This window comes from Leguminivora glycinivorella, chromosome 3 (genome assembly GCF_023078275.1).
Source record: "Leguminivora glycinivorella isolate SPB_JAAS2020 chromosome 3, LegGlyc_1.1, whole genome shotgun sequence".
Taxonomy (NCBI): Eukaryota; Metazoa; Arthropoda; class Insecta; order Lepidoptera; family Tortricidae; genus Leguminivora; species Leguminivora glycinivorella.
The window spans coordinates 5,661,453-5,683,758 of NC_062973.1; the positions used below are offsets into that span (position 1 = coordinate 5,661,453).

General features: G+C 38.7%; 1 protein-coding gene across 1 annotated transcript in view; it reads left to right on the forward strand.

Moving 5' to 3' along the window:
• LOC125242750 (mannosyl-oligosaccharide alpha-1,2-mannosidase IA) overlaps positions 1-22,306 on the forward strand; it is a 146,241-nt gene that overhangs the window by 121,542 nt on the left and 2,393 nt on the right. Inside the window, exons 2-9 of the mRNA XM_048151679.1 lie at positions 1,505-1,723; positions 7,539-7,718; positions 14,411-14,513; positions 17,395-17,502; positions 18,504-18,731; positions 19,532-19,670; positions 20,289-20,433; positions 21,378-21,494. Coding sequence (XP_048007636.1) covers positions 1,505-1,723; positions 7,539-7,718; positions 14,411-14,513; positions 17,395-17,502; positions 18,504-18,731; positions 19,532-19,670; positions 20,289-20,433; positions 21,378-21,494 — 1,239 coding nt within the window. The remainder of the gene's footprint in view (positions 1-1,504; positions 1,724-7,538; positions 7,719-14,410; positions 14,514-17,394; positions 17,503-18,503; positions 18,732-19,531; positions 19,671-20,288; positions 20,434-21,377; positions 21,495-22,306) is intronic.

Sequence of the window (22,306 nt, forward strand, 5' to 3'; positions counted from 1 at the left end):
AAAAATGCGTCTACCGTGTCGTATGGCAATAGCGGGTCTCACATTCATCAGCGCCATGATTTTACTAATTCAAGTCTCCAACCTTGGTACCCCAACGGGCCCAATAGTGCACCCTGCAGGACGCGCCGCCCGCGCCGCTCGGTTTCCTAGTGAAGATTCTGAAGCGACAACTTCAGCAGCTCCGAGCGCACTTGACAATATTACGGATCCTTCACAACGACGGCAGTATGTGCTGGAGGTGATAACAATATTTGGTCTTCATGTTTATCAATCAATAACCATGATCGATCCACAGAATTTGCAGTGCATGCGCCGTGTTATTCGATTGTGGGCTTTTCCAATACGTCAGAGGTCAACAGTGCAATTATCAATATAAATGTATCGCAGTATCGCCACGCGGTATTCTGCACTTGTCCAGGGGTAGAGTATCGGCATAATAGATATATTAGGTATAAACATATTTATCAACCACATTGCATAACTAAATATTAATGGGATATCTTATCTGCCTGTCATAAGACATCCTATCTACGAGTGTAGGCACTGATCATATTTTGAAGACGCAAAAGCCAAATTATAGTTATATGCATGCAGTTATGCTCGGCTGAATTCTAATTGGCGTATCTAAACATCATAATTAAACCTTGTTAAACCAGTTAGTTCGCTGCTCTCTGACGTAGCATCTAACACAAGCATTTCATTCCAACTACTCGCTCACCGAATGAATTCCCACCTCTCAGACGTTTTAAACTGTAATTGGTAAAGTCTCCAGTTTTTCCAAGTCATTGGCGACTTTCTCGCAAAGTTCCAGAGACCTAATAATAATTAATGGCCCGACGAAAGTCCGATATCCTTTCATTAGTTCCGTCGGCGAGCAGCCGCCAAGATTAAAACTTGCTCGACAAGGCTTTGCGAGGCTTTTTAAAGAAAGCGCCCGTTCCGGCCTTTGAGAGAAATGTGCCATTGGCCTTATGAAAATATTTGTTTATGTCAGAAGGACGACGGCTAATCACCCTCTTAAAAGATTTGCTGGTCTTAAAGTTTTTATTGTTGAAGTTTTTGATATAACTTTTTGTTTTACTATTAAAGCCACAACTTCCAGCTTAAAACCTTTCAAGAATAAAATGGTTTAAAAGTTGTTGAACATCAAAGTTGTACTCGTGTTCCGACTATTTTGTTATACCTACTACTCGTAAAAGATTTCTTCTCTGTTGTCAAATCCAGTAAAATTTGATCAACATTCAGTTCCAATTAATTATTCAGCACATACGAGTATACGTAAACCGGATTACATTGCAGTGTTATTATGACATGAAGTTGTTATGGTGATGGATCCCAAAGGTGTTTGTAATTATACTCAATACAAAAACTTCAAATGATTAGTCAAAAAGCGGCTCGTTTGCTAACCATTAGGTACCAATTAATAAAAAAATCCTGTACCTACTTAAAACTTTTCCTTTACAGTACATGCATCCTTATATTAATACTGCCTCTTTGTTCTCAGATGATGCGACACGCATGGAATAACTACAAGCTGTACGCGTGGGGCAAGAACGAGCTGAAGCCTATCTCCAAACGGGCCCATCTCTCCAGCGTGTTCGGAAACGGCGAGCTAGGCGCCACCATCGTCGACGGACTCGACACGCTGTACCTCATGGGACTGCGGGATGAATTCCGGGAGGGCCGTGAGTGGGTAGCGGAACATCTACATATCGGAGAACTCGTGAGTTTTACCTTTTAATTTCTGACCATAAAGATTTGGTTGGGACCAGCTCCCAAAGGCGCCCATTTCTCGAGATGGTGTCATCGCATCGTCTACAAGCTCGAGACATTATTCTTGGGGCTACGGGACGGGTTCCGAGACTGTCGCTAGAATTATATTTTAATTTACCTTCCTTTACATCAACGAAGCAACTTTCATCCTACCTATTACGAATGTTTCAAATCAAACGTATAACAAGATCCGGTGTTAAAACAAACGCTAACTAACCGAACATCGGCCAAGCTATCCCGAGCTCGTCAATCCACGCTCCCTCAATTAAAAACTCGCGAGCAATCCGCCCCAACATTAATAGACACAGCCTGGCAGCATCCCAGCCGACACCGGAATGAAAACAATTATCACATTGTTCCAGTTTTGTTCCAGCGGTGAACTAGTTAAAACTTCGAACATCTGTTTGTTGCGCGGCTTCGTTGGCCTTAATGGGCAAATTGGACTACATAATTCCACGTCAGTTTGGACCGCTAATTAAATGATGTTGATGTGAGGCAAGATGAGTTGCACTTGTTGCGCGGACGGTTTATTTGCGTCTCTGGGCTACCCCAGGCTAATATCGAAACAAAGTGGCAGTTTTGTAAAATTTATGGCCACTAAAAAATCTTAATTCTGAGGAAGAGGACAACGCAATTGCGCGCAAAATGAGTCATATCAAGGCTTTTATTACACTCGGTCCCCTTGTGGTGGCGGGTCAGGCATTTCACCATTTCCACCCGTGGTTGTAGTAGAAGTCATCTGTGTACTCGTATATTGTGTCTGCGATAGACGGGCGCTGGCGATCTACCATATGCAATATCAGAATTTAGTTTTCTTTCTACCCCGATATTTCTAAGGGCCGCTTGCCCATATTCCAGAGTTAAGCTACTTATCCGGGGCTAATCTGCTTAACGTTTAACCCCAGGTTAGTGTCTAACCCTGGAACATCCAAGTGCTTCTTAAGATTGGCACTGAAACTTGAGCAGTTTCGTTCCTACTCGTTTTGGGAACCCGCAGGCATGAGTATCTAATCTATGACTTGGCTTTGTCCTCAAAATAAATTGAATATCCTTCCCTGGATAAAGCCGGCCTAACACAGGACTGTGAAATAATAGAATAGTTAATCCGTAATTAGTACGTATTAGCCTTTTCTCGTAACATTTGGGGTAGTTTCACAAAGAGACATATTAGATCATCAACCTAGTAAATGTAAGGCATTTCTACACGTAGCGTTGCGCCTTGCTAACGAAGTTCGATGTGAGTTGCTGTGAAGTTTACGATACGAGTATATTTTGCAATCGACTTAGTAACTTCGATATAGTCTTTAGAGAACCGATACGTTTTACCTACGACCGATCGCTACTGTTCATACTAGTACGATATTGGTGATTTTATGGACTTTTTCAATCCATCAAGTACTTACGAGTACAAGAGTAAAAGATATTCTCCACTTCAAGCCTTAGAGCAATGTTCGAATGAAATCAATATAAACAATTGTCTCGATAGAGCTGTTTCCCTCATTTCTGTTATTTGGCCAAGGACTGCAAAAACTTGCACCTAATTAACAGATGGATGGTCAGAATCAGAAATAAATGTTGATTAATGTTGAATGGCGTGCGAGTATGGTCACGTTTATTAGAAAATCTCAATAAAAATATTTTCTTTGTCTAAAAATGTATTGTACTACTTATTCCCCACTGTTGACTAAAGTGGTCACAATTGTTGTTTCCCCTAACAAAACGATCACATCGCACGCCTTACGACTATTTGATGAACTGCCCGATGAAGTTCTGTGCTTCGACATGACATTTTTGTTTGTCATCATCAGCACCTTGCTTACTTTTCGGCCACATCTTTACTACGTCCCGTCATTAACATTTGAATCGATTCAAAACCTATAGACAAATTAACTTTCTGGCCCAAATCCTTTAAAAAAAATTGCATTCAGTTCCTTTTATCTCCCTAATGCTTTTAAAGACAGAGAATTGCATTTTACCGTAACGATGATAACTAGCTAACGAGTGTTTAATGAACCTTCTAATCAGCCGTCAGCGCCTATCGCGCGATCGCGACAACCGAACCAAGTGCCTTTTAATTGCTCTTAAGTGTACACGCTTCGAGTGCAGATTACACGACGATAGTGCAAATGCTATGCAAGGAAACCTGAAGAAGGTACATAGATTACTTTGTTAGTTGTAGATCAAGGATTTGTGGCAATTAGAGGAGCCGTGGAATGTAGTTTTGTCGAATTACGAAATCAATTCTGTCCTAGAACTAGGGTCTATGATCATCATTTTTAAGCTTTCAATTGCCGTTGTGCATACGCCTCCCTTCGTTTATTTCCGGTACTTGGTGAGTCTCACCCAGAAATGCCCCACGATGTTTTTAAATGTCATCCATCGAACGACGCCATCGTCGCCCAGCGCTTGTATCGGCCGAAAACAGGTAAATTAGGCAAGTAGTATTATTCATGTCATGACTGAAGTACCTGCAAGTACCTCAACAATGTTATACTTCTTGAGATGATGAGTTGTCGCATTCAGTAGCAAGATCATGGAATCACGGACCAGGAAAAACATAATTTCTCTGCCCGTTATTTTCTGAGGGAGAACCGATTTTTCACGGGCTTCGTGAGTTGATCGATTGTTCCTTTGTTATGTAGATTTTGATGCTCTTTATCTGAATCGACGTTTACCTTGTCTTGTACTTTTGTTCTCGTCCCTCAAGCTTTCGACACAACAAACATTGTCAGTAACACCAGAGTAGCCAAATGCACAAACGCTTACAATAATATCGTTATCGTAGCGCTCTTCCGTGTTGGTGCGACAGAGCGTTTCGATCGGAGTCTAGCGTCAACGATTGTTATTTCAGCTATAGGTAGTTTCAACTCAGTTGAGGCCACGCACACTATAACACTGTCATGTAAAGACAACGAGATTTTGAAATTAGTGTTCTTACCGTGTACCGACTGCAGATTCAACAGTGAATTGCAAGAAAGACCAAAAAGTTTCTATTAACTATTTTGTTAAGAATTACGTCTATAGAACAATTTTCAAACAAAACAGAAAATAAAATATCTCGTATGTGATTAATTAACTGTCAGATTATGATTGTAACATTAATCGTAGAAATCAAAGATAATATGTAATAGATTGCCTTATTTTATCATCGTAGCTGTTAAAATGGTGTTTACCTATTTTTTCATTACTTATTAGCAGACATAGAAGTCGCGGTAGCAATAACGTCATAATTGACGTTATTGCTACCTATGTTAATACATAGGGACATCCTTCCGATATAAAATATATCGATAGCTGAATACTTATTTGGAAGTGAAATTTCATAATGAGCTATAAAGTTCACCGGATAATACCATTACTGCTTTTAATACCATTAATGATAAGTATATCAATAAATAATAATGTTTTTCAAAAATATATTAATTGGTTTTTTTACATTCACTCACTCATTTCATTCATTCATTTTTTTGCAATCAGTACTAATCTTCATTTAGCTGTGTGTGTTATCATTCACTTCAACCTCCGTGGAATTACCTATAGGCCGGCAGTTCCTAGTTAGCTATAGAATAAATATACTGAACCTAGTACGACAACGTTATTCGAAAATATAAAGTCGAAAGCGTCAAAAAGATAATAATCAGCTGAAGCTTAGAGGAATTTGAACGTGGGGAAATGAGGAATAATTTAGGAGACAACGGTCCAGCGCATAATGTACTCGCATTCAGCCACAGCCATCAATCATCACTAACGGGCAAACAATGCTGACGTGTCCTTCGCGATGGACTGAGCATTAGCGACTATATGAGGTTAACCCTTTCACCGCTGAAGACATCAACTGATGCGCGCGGCTTTAGGAAAATAACTACCTCTTTGCATTCCGAAAAGGTTACGATGACGTGTGGTCTGACATAGGTATAATAGGTATTGCATTCATAGGGGATGAGCGTCAAAATGATGAATATTCGGAAGTTTTATCACTTAAACGATTAAATAAATAAAATAAATATTATAGGACATTCTTACACAGATTGACTGAGGCCCACGGTAAGCTCAAGAAGGCTTGTGTTGTGGGTACTCAGACAACGATATATATATAATATATAAATACTTATATACATAGAAAACATCCATGACTCAGGAACAAATATCTGCTCATCACACAAATAAATGCCCTTACCGGGATTCGAACCCGGGACCGCGGCGCAGCAGGCAGGGTCACTACCGACTGCGCCAGACCGGTTTGACACTGATTTGCACTTAATTTGATTTGTTACTCTTAATTACAACGTCATATGGAGTGGACTAAAACGAATCCAGCATTACTGAGAATGTTCGTTGTCAATACCTACTGCGCTCAAGAAAATATAATATTAAAAAGTACTTAAGTACATAAGTTACATACTATTATTGCTTAACTTGTCTATCAGACGAAAACTTAAAGAAGGTTAAGTTCAAAAGTCACAAAGCACTTTATTGTTTAGACTAGAAAATGTCCGTGTTAGGCAAGTTGATGTTGTTTATCGCACAAGACAAAGATAAATCGACTTTTTGAGCGCCATCATATACATATCTATCATGACATAAGCCGTGTCTTATACGCCCACTTGTTGCAAATACTTGGTAACGTGTAGGCATTAACAACTGAAACCAATATACATTACACGTGCCATAAGTTTTTATGAACAATAGATACCTTTGGTATTCAAACTGCTCATATGCACTATTGTTTAATTAATTTCTTGCAGAAATGCATCAGCCATCAGTAGGTCAACTTATATTATAGTAAAAAAAAGCGCTGGTGGCCTAGCGGTAAGAGCGTGCGACTTTCGATCCGGAGGTCGCGGGTTCAAACCCCGGCTCGTACCAATGAGTTTTTCGGAACTTATGTGCGAAATGTCATTTGATATTTGCCAGTCGCTTTTCGGTGAAGGAAAACATCGTGAGGACACCGGACTAATTTCAATAAGGCGGCCTAGTTGGGGTTTCAATAAGGGATGGCAGTCGCGGCAACGGATAAGTTGTCAAAGCGGACCACAGGCTCCCATAAGTCGTGGCAAATGCCGGGATAACGCAAGGAGGATGATGATATTATAGTCAGGAAAACATAACTTAAAAGGACAATGAAAATGTATAGCACGACCCATCCCTTTCGTCAGGGTACTAGCGTAAAGATTAAGCCAGTAGATAATTCTTCTATGTTTAAAAAGAGCCAAACTATACCATCGACACTGCTGCAGGATTGTAGTTTGCAGTGCGTCTTACTGTTGACTGATTTTAACGTCTGCGTTGCAGTCAGCGACAATGCAGTGGGCAACAGCTTCATGCGGTTACACTGCAGCAGTAAAACTGTGGAGTCAGAATCTGAAAGATACCTTTACATTAACTAAATACTTCGCCGTCATTAGTGCTGTAGTGCCGACCTCGTTAAATTTTATGCGAAGTTGGCAAAAAATAATTTTTAGAATGATTTATAATCGACTGTGTTTATTTTTGCAGTCATAAATACCTTACTAACGATTCTAAACGAGTTTTGTTTATTTATAAAGATGAAATCGGCTAATTTAATTACATCTCAATTTTATACAGCCTTCCAACTTGCATTTCATCTTAATTTACTGAACCCAATCGAATCTTTCTCGCTAAATGGTTTGCAAGAGTAGACAAATTGATTGGAAACACAAACATATCTCCGCTGTATCTTTTGCTGATATGGGCCAATAAAGAGTATTCTATTTACCTATCTAATACGATATTTTATTCACCAGGATTCCGAGCTCTCAGTGTTCGAGACCAACATCCGGTTCGTCGGCGGTCTGCTGTCCTGCTACTCATTGACTGGCGACAGCATCTTCAAGGACAAGGCTGTGGAAGTGGCCGACGCGTTGTTGCCAGCTTTCGAGACCCCCACCGGCCTGCCGTATGCTCTCATCAACCCGTCTACTAAGGTGAGTGCCTATTCTGTTACAGCATCTTATAGGCTTGTGTAGGACATGTACTAATAGTACAAAAGACACGATTCCCTGCACTGTACTAGACCGAATTACTCCCAAATGATTCTGCTCTCTAGTACATTTAGTACAATCACACACGCGCAACAGAATGGGAGCGAAAGGAGCGAAGAGCCGAAGAGTGACAATGACAGCAAAGCGATCCGTGTGATCCGAACGAAACCGACCGAGAGCGCGCGAAAACGGCCGATCAGCTCTCGGCTAGTACGAGCGAACGTTAGTGTTCGCCATATGCACAATTTATCTCTCGCTCTCTCGGTGTACTACTGTCCTAAATGTCCTAAAAGAACGAACTAGTACACTTCAGAGATCGTACTAGTTGGGAGTAGGGCTTGCAATATCGGACGATTTTCAATTCCGGAACTGGTTTTCGAGATTGGACTTCAATTCCGGAATTCCGGAACTAGTTCCGGAATTGAACAATTTTTTTTGGTTTGGTTTTCTGGTGGGTTTTTGATGAAATAATACAATTTTAAATTGAAATTTATTATAAATCGACGTTTAAGACAATAACTCCGTACCTGAAAGGCATATAACACTGAAATTTTCATTTTAGTAATTTTACAGGAAAGCCCATTTTGTGTCAAAATCGGTCTTGCAAGGTATTTCGAACTACAGTTAACGATACAAACGAGGTTTTAGTGCCAGTTTTCTGATAGTGGTCAACGTTAAAGTTATTTTTTTATCCATTGTCTATCGAAATAATATAAAAGTAATAATTTACAAGAATGGCATAGCGTCTTGTTCACGTAACTGTAATAAAAGAAATATTGAATTACCTTTATCAGATTCGAGTAGGGACAAAAGATATCCAAGCTAGCCCAAAAAGACAGATTTTATGATTTATTCCTAGGTACCTACATACAACTTAATTTTTTGTAAAAAAATAAATCATTCTTTTCGTATTCATCATTTTCCATACATTTGCTTCTCAAATCTTTTGATTTTGAGGTAAGTGGTAATAGACTTAGATAGAGTTTAGTAAAATATGCACACGTCTTTGTGAAAAGTGTATAAAGTAACTACGACTTGCTTGTGCTTGTGAATGAATGTAATACCAAATACTACGATTTGCGTCTGAACTTTCTTAAGTTTCTTTATGCCTAAAATGTTCAGTGCTATGAGAAAAGAAGTAACATTTTGAGTTTATGCCGCTTTAATACCGATTAATTTAGATTATTACTGAAATTTAAGTTCGATCTAATAAATTGAGCATAAATAACGCTAATAAAATAATAATGTACCTAATGTTATTTATTTATATTTAATTGTCCTTCAGTATTCGAGCATAACACTCAACTCCCGGCTAGTAATTTTAAATTATCACAAAACACAACTGTCTATAACACATATTTACTTTAAACTGATTATATATTTCACTCATTAGCTAAAACAATTGAGAGCAAAACCAGAAAGTGACAATGGTATAATATTAGGGTTAAAACTACACTATCTCGCTCTAACTAGCCCTGGATGCAACCCTTTGGTCCTAAAATAGGCACTACCTGAATCCGAGCAGTGTCTAACTTAATGAATTTACATATCTTTTATAGACGCGGTGGTAGTTTTGTAAAATAACCAGGCTGATATTACACGTTTTCGTCCAAAAATATATCTTTTTTCAACTCCGGAATTTTCGAGATTATGTGTTTCAATTCCGGAACTGTAATATCGGAAAAATTGTCCGAAATTCCGGAATTTCGAGATTCCGGAATTCCGGAATGCAAGCCCTAGTTGGGAGCGATCTTTGAACGAGCAGGCACAACTCTAGCATTTTGAAAGATGAGGTCGAAGAGGTCACACCGTTGCCAGCTTTCGAGGCTTGGCTGCCCTTTACCTACTCCCATCGTCTCCACTCAAGATTGACTCCCAGCTACTCTCATGCTATTTGCTACAATAACTTCCAATACATAAACGCGCTGTTTCCAGTTTCCAGCTTTCCAAACCTCTACAAGCTAATTTCTGCCTGTTCTACTACAGGTTCTAAAATTGGCCTAGCCAGCCATATAAGAGCTCATATGAGAAAACAACTTTGATTGCTGAGGTTGCCGTCATCGAAATCGATGTGGAGGACTATATATAAATACATATACTACAGGTGGACATCCATATGGCCTTATTGCACGGGAGATGTTGTCACTTTTTTTTTGCTTTTAACTGACAGAACGTTATAGACTTCCTGCGGACGGATAGCCAGTGGACCTATCTAGTTCCAAGTTAAAGTGAATAAGTATTAAGTACTCAAATTCTAGTTAAACTAGGGTAGTGGTCTGGATTATTAGATCAGAGTTTCATTAAAGAACATCCTTTGATACAATCGTGTAAGCCATTAGACTTAAACAGATAAGTAATCAATCCTGTTTCCGGTACAAACGGTACGGTGTTTTTATATGATTAAAAAAATAGATTAGATAGGTAATTAGAATATTAAGTTGGTGCGGTATAACTTACTCGTATGATAAAACGTCTCGCTATCAAAAAATAATGAAGGTGAAACCAATCAATGTAGTCGTGAAATAGGTAATTAGGTATTAAGGTTCTTATCGGCTCCTGTTATCACCTTTGATTAAGGTTTACTAATGAATGAAGTTTTCCACCTGATATTTAGGGTTCCGTAGTAATATAAAAACTAGACATTTTATGTTTAGGTTATGAGACTTATGAGCTAGTAAAAGTAGGCTGATTTTGTTTTCGAAAAAGATTTTTATTTTCAGGTTACAACCTTAACCTATCCAAATGAAAAATATGCCCCTGCCTTCTTGCGTCCAAAGGTATGATAGGTATAAAAATTCTAAAATTTGTAAAAGATGTAAAAATAAAACTTTGTAGTCTCAAGGAAAACACGAACATATAAATTGCACAAAAAATACAACGTAACATTACATGAGCATGACCCGAAATGTTCTTAGCCCGTTTTAATATTTACTGCCATGCCAGGTACTTTAAAAAGTCATTAAGTAAGAGCTTTTGAAAGGCCTGTCACTGGCTCCAGTGTCAAAGGTAAATGAGGCCACTATTTTTAGCCGCAACCAACGCATTCATCCGTATGAATCAGGTCATTTTTGACGCATGTAATATTTTATTTGTACAGTGCATTGTTTGAATTTAATGCTAGTTTTCTTATATTGTATTTGCAACGTCTAAAATCAGTGTACAAACCGTTCCTCTTCTATTGAACGCTCTGAGAAGTCCAATCAAAAGTGCATTAAGTTTAAGACCACCAAGTATCTTGCGTACATTATACAAATCGAATATAATCATAATCAATCACTTGATGCCATTAACAACTATGTCATGTAACTTATGTTTTATCGTACCGTACCAATTTTAAGCCGACAAGATTACGTAGATTAGGCTCAAACTTGCAACTTACTATAAACATAAATTTTAAACACACTACCTTGTAAAAGGTATTACATATTATAAGTAATAGAAAGGTCGTAAATCCTGAAACTGACAAAGAGTGTTAATATATTTCCTTGCTCTTATTGTTAATCAATTCGGTGGAATATTAGAACTGTAATGTAGATGCGTCCAAACTACGTGTCTTTTACTCAAAGTATGACGAAAAATGTTGTGTGTCCTACGAGCGATACATGGATTACGAACTCATGTTGATTAAACCCTTACCTTTAACTTCGGGTTGCAATGCAAATATTAAATTCATTTTTACCGTCGTTTAATACACTTCGTAAAATTTGGATACGCACACTTCATCCGCATACTAGTATTTACATCACACAAGAGGGACTTAACTTAACTTTAGTTTTTTACCTACAATAAATTGTAAACGCCATTTCGCCGACGGCTTGGACGGGGTAACGACCCGGCACGCCATTACTCCACATGTTTACATCGTTAACATTTACTAAATCTGTCGCCTTAACAAGTTATCGTCGAAACTGGCAAGCGCCTTGCCTTGTACAAATTATGAACGATTGGACATGCTATGAAAATATAGGCACTTGTATAAAACATGTCTACTTCTATCGTTTCATATTCGATTTTCTTTTGTAAGAATTTTATGAAGGTGGTATATCTATCTGAAATACTAAAATATCAACTACTCGATAGTTATTTATTTTTTCTACTCCCGAGTGCTATTCGACATTTACAGGGTTGTGCATTAGGGTGATTCTTATTTTATCAATGTTAAAATGTTCTATGTCTCACCCCCTCAAATTGTTCTCTGGTACTAAAAAATAATAAAAAAAAATTTTTTTTCTGAATTTTTTGATACATTTTAGGGGTCGCTACCACACGTTGAAAATTTTGATTCTTCATACAAAATGTTTTTTTTTTTTTTTAGTTTTTTTATGATACTTATGATGAATCATTGTATTCATGTACCTAAAATTTGATATAACATTACAGCTTAATTTTTTTTATACATAAAATTCGTGTTTTACGTGTTTTAAACACTGATTTTAGTGGATTTTATTGACTTGTACCAACAGTACAGGAATAAAAATCATTAAAAATCAAACGAAATTATTCTTAATATCAAATATCCTTAAAAATAGCTTTAAATACCTTAAAACATTGTAGACAGAAAAAACGAAAAAAAAAAATATATTAAAAAAATCATTTTGTATGAAAAATAAAAATTTTTATTGTGTAGTAGCGACCTCTAAAATTTATCGAAAAATTCTAAAAAAAAATTACAATAACTTTTTAGTACCTACCAGAGAACAATTTGAGGGGGTGAGACATAGCACTTTTTAACTTTGATAAAATATGCATCACCCTGCATAGATCTTTAAAACCCTACATAAAAGTCCGCCGGCTTTCCGCGCATGCGCGCAGTATCGAAAAAAACTGAAAACGCATTGTTTGGCTTTGTAACCAAGGCAACGCATTGTTATAACGACACTGCGCGCGTGAGCGGGAAGGCTTTGGGCAGCCGAGCTGACAGTGCAAACCTTACAGGAAATAGTGTGAATTTCACGAAAGTTATTCAAGAAAACTATTAAAAACTAAGTGCATGGTCGTAGAAAAAGTATTGTATGCAACGGGGTTTAGTTTAACTGAGTCAAAAAATACTCGTGGCGTCTTAATAACAATTTTCGACTTCGCCTCAAACTATTACCCACGCCACTTGTCTTTTTTGACCTCCTTTAAACGCCTGTTGCATAAAATACTGTATTGTATGACATGTAATAGAACCGTGAGGTCAGTACGGTTTCCAGGATGTTGCACCTTTAGCACCACCCACGGTCGCGTGTACACGTGGTGCAACTCGTTCGTATAACATTAACATATGAAGTTTCCTAATATATGTAGAAAGTTAAATTAATAAATGTACTAAAGTGGCCTAGCCCCTTGACGAACGTCGTGTTTAAGGCACTGGTTCCACCGCGAGCTATTAAGCTATGAGCTATCGGCTATAAAAACGAGCAAGAGATAATCAGTCCCGTGCAAATAAAAGGGACACGGCGATTTTAATAGCTCACCGCTGGGCGAGTAACTATAAACATCGCCGTGTCTCTTTTATTTACACGGGAGTGATTATCTTTTGTTCGTTTTTATAGCCGATAGCTCATAGCTTACTAGCTCGCGGTGGGACCAGTGCCTATAGCGATCTTTAAACACGAGGATAAATTTTATTCTTATTCTATCATAACGAAAGTACCTACTGATGATCGATGATGACAGTTGTTTTGGTAAATTTTAGAGAAATATAGGAAGGAGCCGGAATGATGTTGAAAAACATAATTATTGTACAGTTGGTCGTGTTTTTGTGGCTATTCAAGGCTATCTATTCCTTTTAGAACAACGAAAATGCGGAGCTCCTTTATACCTAGAGGAAACTAATCTATTATCAAGGCCCTTAGCAGGGGTCTTCATAAGACTGAAAAGACGGACCACCAGGGCCTATTTCTCAAAACTAATAGTTATAAGTTAAATAAATAAATGTTGGTGACACCTTACACAGATCAACTTAGCCCTAAACTAAGCAAAGATTGTACTATGGGTGCTAAGCGACGATATACATACTTAAATAGATAAATACATACTTATATACATAGAAAACATCCATGACTCAGGAACAAATATCTCTGCTCATCGCACAAATAAATGCCCTTACCGGGATTCGAACCCAGCCGGCGTATCATGCTGCCAATTTTATCACTTATCCACGTGGATAAGACATCTGTCACTCTCACACTGACATACTTGCTAAAGCGTGACGGATGCTTTATCCACGTGGATAAGTGATAAAATTGGAAGCATGATACGCCGGCTGGACCGCGGCTTAGCAGGCAGGGTCACTACCGACTGAGCCATACCGGTCGTCAAAAGCGGGTCGTACAAGCGGAAGTCTCTTTCCGACTTGTCATATTAGCATATTAGACAGTGACTACCACTTTTAAATTGTAACTTGTAGCTTGGGCCCATTTCTCAAAACTGAAAGTAGCAAGTTACAAGCGGAAGTCTCTTTCCGACTTGTCATATTAGACAGTGACTACGAATTGTAACTTGTAGCTTCTAGAAATGGGCCCCAGTCCTTTCTTGTCCTGTTGTCCGAAACACGGACCACGATATACATAAAAAAAACGGACGGCTGAATAAACTTCTGCCATCGAGCATTGTAGACGATGTTATAATATTGACTGCATATATTTCAGGCGAGCCGGCAGTACCACTGGGCGGGACCAAACAGCATCCTATCCGAGATCGGCACCCTCGATCTGGAGTTCAAGTATTTGAGCGACATCACGGGAAAAGATGGTAAGTTGTACTATTTAAATAATCTAGTTTTTTTTTTTATACCACGTCGGTGGCAAACAGGTATACAGCCCGCCTGATGGAAAGCGGTCATCGCAACCTATGGACGTCTGCAACTCAATGGGTGTCACATGATTGCCACGTATGCATGAATGGTGACATCACGTCATTCATGAATACGTGGCAATCACGTCATAGTTTGATAACAAGACTATTGAACGCTGGCAAGATAAGTATTTTTTTCTACTCGTCGACTTTAATCTGTCAATTAGGACACCACAGACTAAACTATACGTGCTGACTTTTCAGTGTTGGATAGTCTTTGACACTTAGTCAATTATAATATTTCATTACCCTTTACTTTAGTTAACTGAAAAAAATTCAAAAATAGAACTTCATACAAGTTCTATACTAATTTGCGATACCTGGCAATTTTTTCTGCATTTGAAACACATTTTTTTTATCTTTCGCGTTATCGACCAATCAAAGACGGTTATTACAAACAATTCGTTGCCAGGTAGGTAATTCGATGTTGATACAACGGTGAACGACGCTATTAACATTAATTTTAACTTGAATGATGATATTTTTCGTCCATTGATGATGAAGATGATGACTCATAGAAAAACCGGCCAAGAGCGTGTCGGGCCACGCTCAGTGTAGGGTTCCGTAGTTTTTCGTATTTTTCTCAAAAACTACTGAACCTATCAAGTTCAAAACAATTTTCCTAGAAAGTATTTAGAAAGTTCTACTTTTGTGATTTTTTTCATATTTTTTAAACATATGGTTCAAAAGTTAGAGGGGGGGGGACGCACTTTTTTTTCCTTTAGGAGCGATTATTTCCGAAAATATTAATATTATCAAAAAACGGTCTTAGTAAACCCTTATTCATTTTAAAATACCTATCCAACAATATATCACACGTTGGGGTTGGAATGAAAAAAAATATCAGCCCCCACTTTACATGTAGGAGGGGTACCCTAATAAAACATTTTTTTCCATTTTTTATTTTTGCACTTTGTTAGCGTGATTGATATACGTATTGGTACCAAATTTCAGCTTTCTAGTGCTTACGGTTACTGAGATTATCCGCGGACGGACGGACGGACGGACGGACGGACAGACAGACATGGCGAAACTATAAGGGTTCCTAGTTGACTACGGAACCCTAAAAAAGTATTGTATACAATCGTGATATAATTAAGCTTTTCACTCTCGAAGCTTGCTGAGTAGCCTAATAGTACGGTACGAGAGTGAAAAGCTTAATTATATCACTATTATCAAACATGGTACTCGACTGAGAAGCTTTGTATTTTATCACGATTGTATAAAATACTATTATCTACATCCATATCCAATCATAAGCTCTATAATGTGCTTAAGGAGCGATAAACAATAGCCTACATTAAGAAATCTAGTGCATCTTCATTTTTACTTTACGATAGCGGCAATCGATACTTTAATTCCAAACAACTTTCTGTTCGAAAGAAAGAATCATAGTTGCGATTGGTGCTCATCGATCATTCATTTGTTACGTTTCAAATATCGAACGTTTTAAAAGTGAACTGACAGTCAATCACTAAAGTTGATATTACCAGGATCCAGGAGCCCATTTCTCGAAGCTACAAGTTACAATTTACAAGTGGTAGTCAATGTCTAATACTTATGACAAGTTTGAAAGAGACTTCCGCTTGTAAATTGTAGCTATATCTGTACATATTTTAGGAAAAAACATTACATGGATATGAAATAAAAATCTTGAAAATAATGGAAAAAGTAAGGCACGTTTTGCGCTGTTTTGACAAAGGAATTCGCTAGTTCTTCGAATCTGGACCGATATCTTTGTACACAAATTATACCTAAATTATGAATAACAGGTTATCTGTTATAGCTGACCGGTTCACCTCTTAACCTGAGGGTTTTCAACGGACAATCTGACTGATTATTTGGAATTGTTACTTGTCAATTAACACCGATAAACAATATAGCCAATTTTCCTTATAAACATTCATTTTCAAGACTAGATATGACTTTTTTTAATGATGATAAGAAATACTGTATCGTATATGGTGCTATTTGAAGTATCATGAACTATTAACGTTATAGTTGTAATAATCCGTTTTATATGCAATAATGCAACGCGGGCTTCAGCAGGTAGAAATGTATAAATATAGCAACTGTAGCAACGCTATACTTTTTGAAGGTAATTTAAGGCTGTAGCACACCTCGGACAGTGGCGATCAAATATAAAATAAATAAATAAATAAATAAATCGTTTATTCTCAAAATAAACCCTTTTTTAATTACATTAAATCTTCTGCCAAACTGCAGGACAGTTTGTTGGCAGAGGGGACTCCCTTACATAATCTAAGTGGGTAGAACTATCTAAGTAAGTTTACGCTAGGTACAGTTTTGATGTATTGCTTACAGAAAGTTTTAACTTCAAATTATCTATGAAAATAACTATCTAAGTGGAAAACTCTAACTATGAAAGAGGCGCGTTCCTACGCACACGGTCTAAGCTCGTGTAGGTGAACGCGTATGCTCATGCGTATGCATGAGTGAGATTGAGATACATATGACAGGTCGACTGTTCGCGTTTTTGACAGACGGTAACTGTGAGGTAACCGAGAGCGGGTGGGCGGCACTTTCAGCGGGGAGCGGGAGTGGCCATACTGTACTAGAGTAGGTACTCTTTATTATACTGTGGCTAGTGTGGCTGTAGACTGCTTCCAAGTACAAGAGACTGTGATGATGATGGTAATCATAAAAGACGATTGACTTATCTTATTTCTTAAGACAATACAACCCTTTCTCCCCTAATACAATTGTTTGGACTATTTTAATATACTTAATTTAAATTTAAGACTTTTGTCACTTTCAGTGTACAGAAAGAAGGTGGAGCGTATCAGGGATGCGCTGAACAACATCGAGAAGCCGAGCGGACTGTACCCGAACTTCATCAACCCGCGCACCGGCCAGTGGGGACAGAGTGAGTTCCACTATATGATTTAATTCATTGCTGGAATAATATGGTAGCAAAGAGGAGTCCGTCTATAACTGAAGACTACCTACGCGCTCTTAACCTTAACCTACTTAACCCCCTTACTCGTAAAAAAGTTACTGGACTGATTAGTTAAACAGTGTTTTGTCCCTTTTTGTCATGTTGACTTATATATTTGTGAGACTTCTCATCGCACTACTTTGTACCAATTTTCGGATATCTAGTGCGAGTAACTAGGGCAGGTCAACCAGCTGGACGTAATCAGTAATTAGTCAATAATTTAATTAGTTAATTATTTGTTTATGCGATTTAGACGAGCATTTGAGCTACGTTTTTGGTCACTGGGTCATTTTATTTTATTTGTCGATACGTTAACATGACATTACAATGAGCTAATACGCCATGAAACTTAAATAACACATAACAACGTAAAAAATTAGAAAGGTACACAATATAACACTAAGTACCTCACATTACACTCGATGGCCTAGCATCCATCACCTCACAAAACCTCAAGCATTCCTTTCTCACATGCAAATGTAGAATGACCTTTAGCTGTTGAATGTCCTACTTTATGTTTTCTGGCGTTGGGGCGTTCCACAAGAATGAAGTTTACGACATACAATTCTTCTATTTGTCTGAAGACATTAAAAAAGCTAAGTTGTGTCTGACAACCTTTCATGACTTGGTTAACAAATTGGCAGTATTTTCTCGAGCTTTACAGATTTGCTTGAAATAGCTGTCATACAAGGTAAAAGCATGTCATAGGCGACGTTCTCGTGGAATGCCCCTTTTTCAAGTCTGCGGAATCTGGTTTTGACGATTAGATTTATAGGTTTTACAACTCGGCGCGAGCAAGGTAAAATTGCCCAAACATCCAAACTCGTCCGTGATAAGTCGGGAATTTCCAAAAAACTAAGGGAATAAAAAAATTAAAAATCTAAGATATTTTCCACATCTGGATCTAACTTGTTTATCTCCATTTCCAGGACACATGTCTCTCGGAGCGCTGGGCGATTCTTTCTACGAGTACCTCCTGAAGGCGTGGCTGATGTCCGGACAGACTGACGAGCAGGCGCGAGCCATGTTCGACGAAGCCATGCCAGCCGCCTTGGACAAGATGCTGAGGGTCTCGCCTTCGGGGCTCTCGTATCTGGCTGAGATGAAGTATGGAAGAATCTTGGAGGAGAAGATGGACCATTTATCGTGCTTTGCAGGTTAGTTCAATAAAGAAATATTCCGTCTAAGAACACCTGAAGGCGTGGCTGATGTCCGGACAGATTGACGAGCAGGCGCGAGCCATGTTCGACGAAGGGTCTCGCCTTCGGGGCTCTCGTATCTGGCTGAGATGAAGTATGGAAGAATCTTGGAGGAGAAGATGGACCATTTATCGTGCTTTGCAGGTTAGTTCAATAAAGAAAGATTCCGTCTAAGAACACCTGAAGGCGTGACTGATGTCCGGACAGACTGACGAGCAGGCGCGAGCCATGTTCGACGAAGGGTCTCGCCTTGGGGGCTCTCGTATGTGGCTGAGATGAAGTATGAAAGAATCTTAGAATCTCTTCTAAGATGGACCATTTATCGTGCTTTGCAGGAATTGCAGGTAAGAATACTGAAATCGATCTTTAGGGAAAGAAGCATGCGCAAAGTGTGACAGAGCCATGCCAGCGGCTTTGGACAAGCAGGTTAGTACACAATAAAGAAAGATATCTTCTACTAGTACCTCCTAAAGGCGTGACTGATGTCTTACTCACTTCCGTTGGCGCTACAACCCTTTGTGGGTCTTGGCCTCCTGCACAATCTTCCTCCAGTTGGCACGATCCTTGCCTGCCTTCTTCCAGTTAGTAAACTTTCCCATCTTCCTCAGGTCTTCTACACAATCTATCCAGCGTTTCTTCGGTCTGGCTCTCGGTCTTTTTTGTTTTGTTAGGCCGACCCTTTTAAGTAACGTTATTTAATAACGTTAACAATTTTTTTGTCAAAACTGGAGGAGTCATGAGAATGCTTTGTGTTCTAGGTGGCATGTTCGGGCTGGCTTCCACGACGTTGGAGAACACGTTATCAGAGCGGTACATGGACGTGGCCAAGAAGCTGACTCACACCTGCCACGAGAGCTACGCGCGTTCCGAAACCAAACTCGGACCGGAGGCATTCAGGTACAGAACGAAATTGTATCAACATATCTTTTTTTACTATTACAAAACACGGATACGTATCCGTATATAAAGGACGTCATTTTGACCATTTCTATCCTAAATTATACCTGTAGAGTAGTATCAAATATGTAGATTAGATTTTACACTAAAACGTTTTTCACTATTGTTGCCATTTAACTTTTTGACCAATGTTTGTGTCTGTTACCATCTGTGAATCTTTCTCACTTGGTCTCATCGGAAGATCAGCGCTGGATGTCGCCATCAACACGCTGAGATGAGGCCATTTCATGGCACTTCATTCCTTTCTGTTTGTGTTGTAATGTGGAATTAGTCTTGTCTGTATTCACGAATAAATGATTCATTCTATTCTATTCTAAATATGATTACTGCGTCATAATCCCTGCCGATTCATCGATACCTCTATGCCAATTTGTAAATATTATACAGAAGTACGGACCACCTAATAACGGGTATCATCGGTACCTAATCAGTACAGTGAGTGCCCCGATTAAAGTTCCCATGTCGCCCTATTGGCTACGTAGAAAATACGTGTCATATTAAAGACAACTATACATCAAATATTAATTATAATTTCTAACCCCAAATTGTTTTATCCAGATTTTCAGGCGCAGTCGAAGCGAGAGCGCAGAAGAGCAACGAGAAAGTTTACCTTCTACGACCAGAAACCTTTGAGAGTTACTTCATTATGTGGCGCCTCACCAAGGACCAGAAGTACCGCGACTGGGGCTGGGAGGCTGTGCAGGTAATGAACACGCAATACACATAAGATTGTGTTGTTTCTGTTTGCAAAAAGGTCTATTCAAATATTGATAAAAGCACATACGTCATTCGCCGGGTCCACATTGACTGCATGCCTCGCGAGGCACTGCGGCCAGTGTAGATCCGGCGAATCTGCGGGGGCCCTAACGGATACACTTCGACCCATTGAGATACTTTGTGCAATTACCCCCTACGACACTATCTAGTATGCGTACTCACAATTACTCTTGAGAAAGATCGTTGTATCGACTTAACACGTGAGTAACCCGCTTAAAATATTTTTAAATACCCCCTACGATCCTAAGATCAGCTATTCAAGAGCTTCTTGACCATCTCCATGTGTCTGGTGACTAATCTCATAGGTTTGTAGCTCTCTGAACTCCTTTAGTTCTAGGTAACTTGCTCCAAAGATCTTCATTATCAAGTCTCGGCACATAGTCTCGGCCGGCCGAGACTTTATACCATTTATTCGCGGCCGAGAATCTCGTTCGGACCTTAATCTGTATGTCGATGATGATAATAATTATTAGGGCGTTCTTAGTGATGAAAGATGTGAGATGGGTAAAGTTTTGCCGTGTACCAATGTTTAAACTTGTGCGCTTTGCACTGTACCTCATTATACTCAAATTTGAAAACATGTAAAATCATTCGAACGAGCAGGTACATACTACATTTTGTCAAAGTGGCTTTTTTTAACCCCCGACGCAAAAACGACGGGGTGTTATAAGTTTGACGTGTCTGTCTGTGTGTGTCTGTCTGTGGCATCGTAGCTCCCGAACGATTGAACCGATTTAGATTTCGTTTTTTTTTTGTTTGAAAGCTGAGTTAATCGGGAGTGATCTTAGCCATGTTTCATGAAAATCGGTCCATTATATCGGGATTTTTTCTGAATTTTACTTTTGTTTAACTTATAATTTGTGTTTTTAGGCACTGGAGAAGCACTGCCGCGTAGAAGGCGGGTACACGGGGCTCGTGAACGTGTACCACAACAAGCCGCAGGGCGACGACGTGCAGCAGAGCTTCTTCCTAGCCGAGACACTCAAGGTACTCAATTTATACCTATAGGAAATACCAAAGAGGATCAAGTATTTTGTGAATTTTTTGTATATTTTAAATGTATATGGACCTGGTCTGAAATAAATGATTATTATTATTATTATTATTATAGAGAGTTACTGTCAAAGTAAAATGTGTAATCACAGTGCATAGACTGCCATCTCCCGACACAGGCTTAAAACTTTTGAACCTCAGTCTTGACAATTTGACCCATATTCTTAGCTTGATATGTGTTAAAATGTCAAATATTAATATTAGCGCCATCTAGCCGTGCGTTCCCCAAAGGTGTAACACCATCTAGGCCTCCGTACCTTTTTAGGAAAGCAATTTTGGTGTAGTCGACATTTTGGAAGTGTGAGTTGTCTCTAAAAATTTATAATATTGATGATTTTTTCCGGGTGGTAAAACAGAAAACTAATAAATATTGCAAACGAGTGAATGAGAGTCATCAATGGCGAGCCGTTATTTGGATTTGGAACGCTAACTTAACCAGTGTAGATTGAGTTTTGTTGGGTTGTTGTTCAAAAAGGACCGCGACGATCTTATGCATACAATTATGATATAATTGGTGACTTCTGATGTAAGAGCATTTTCAGAATTTGGGTCCCCCCAATTAGCAAAAGTTGTTAACAAAAATTAACTCGCTGTTAGTTTTGTGACGACAATTAAGCACATAAAATCTGTCTAAATATTTACTTTTTCTATGTTCTGAATATAGATTATCGCTTAAAGTTTATGTAATTAACACAAAAACAATATGTTTCTTTAAATTTTATGCTTAATTATCGTCACAAACCTGA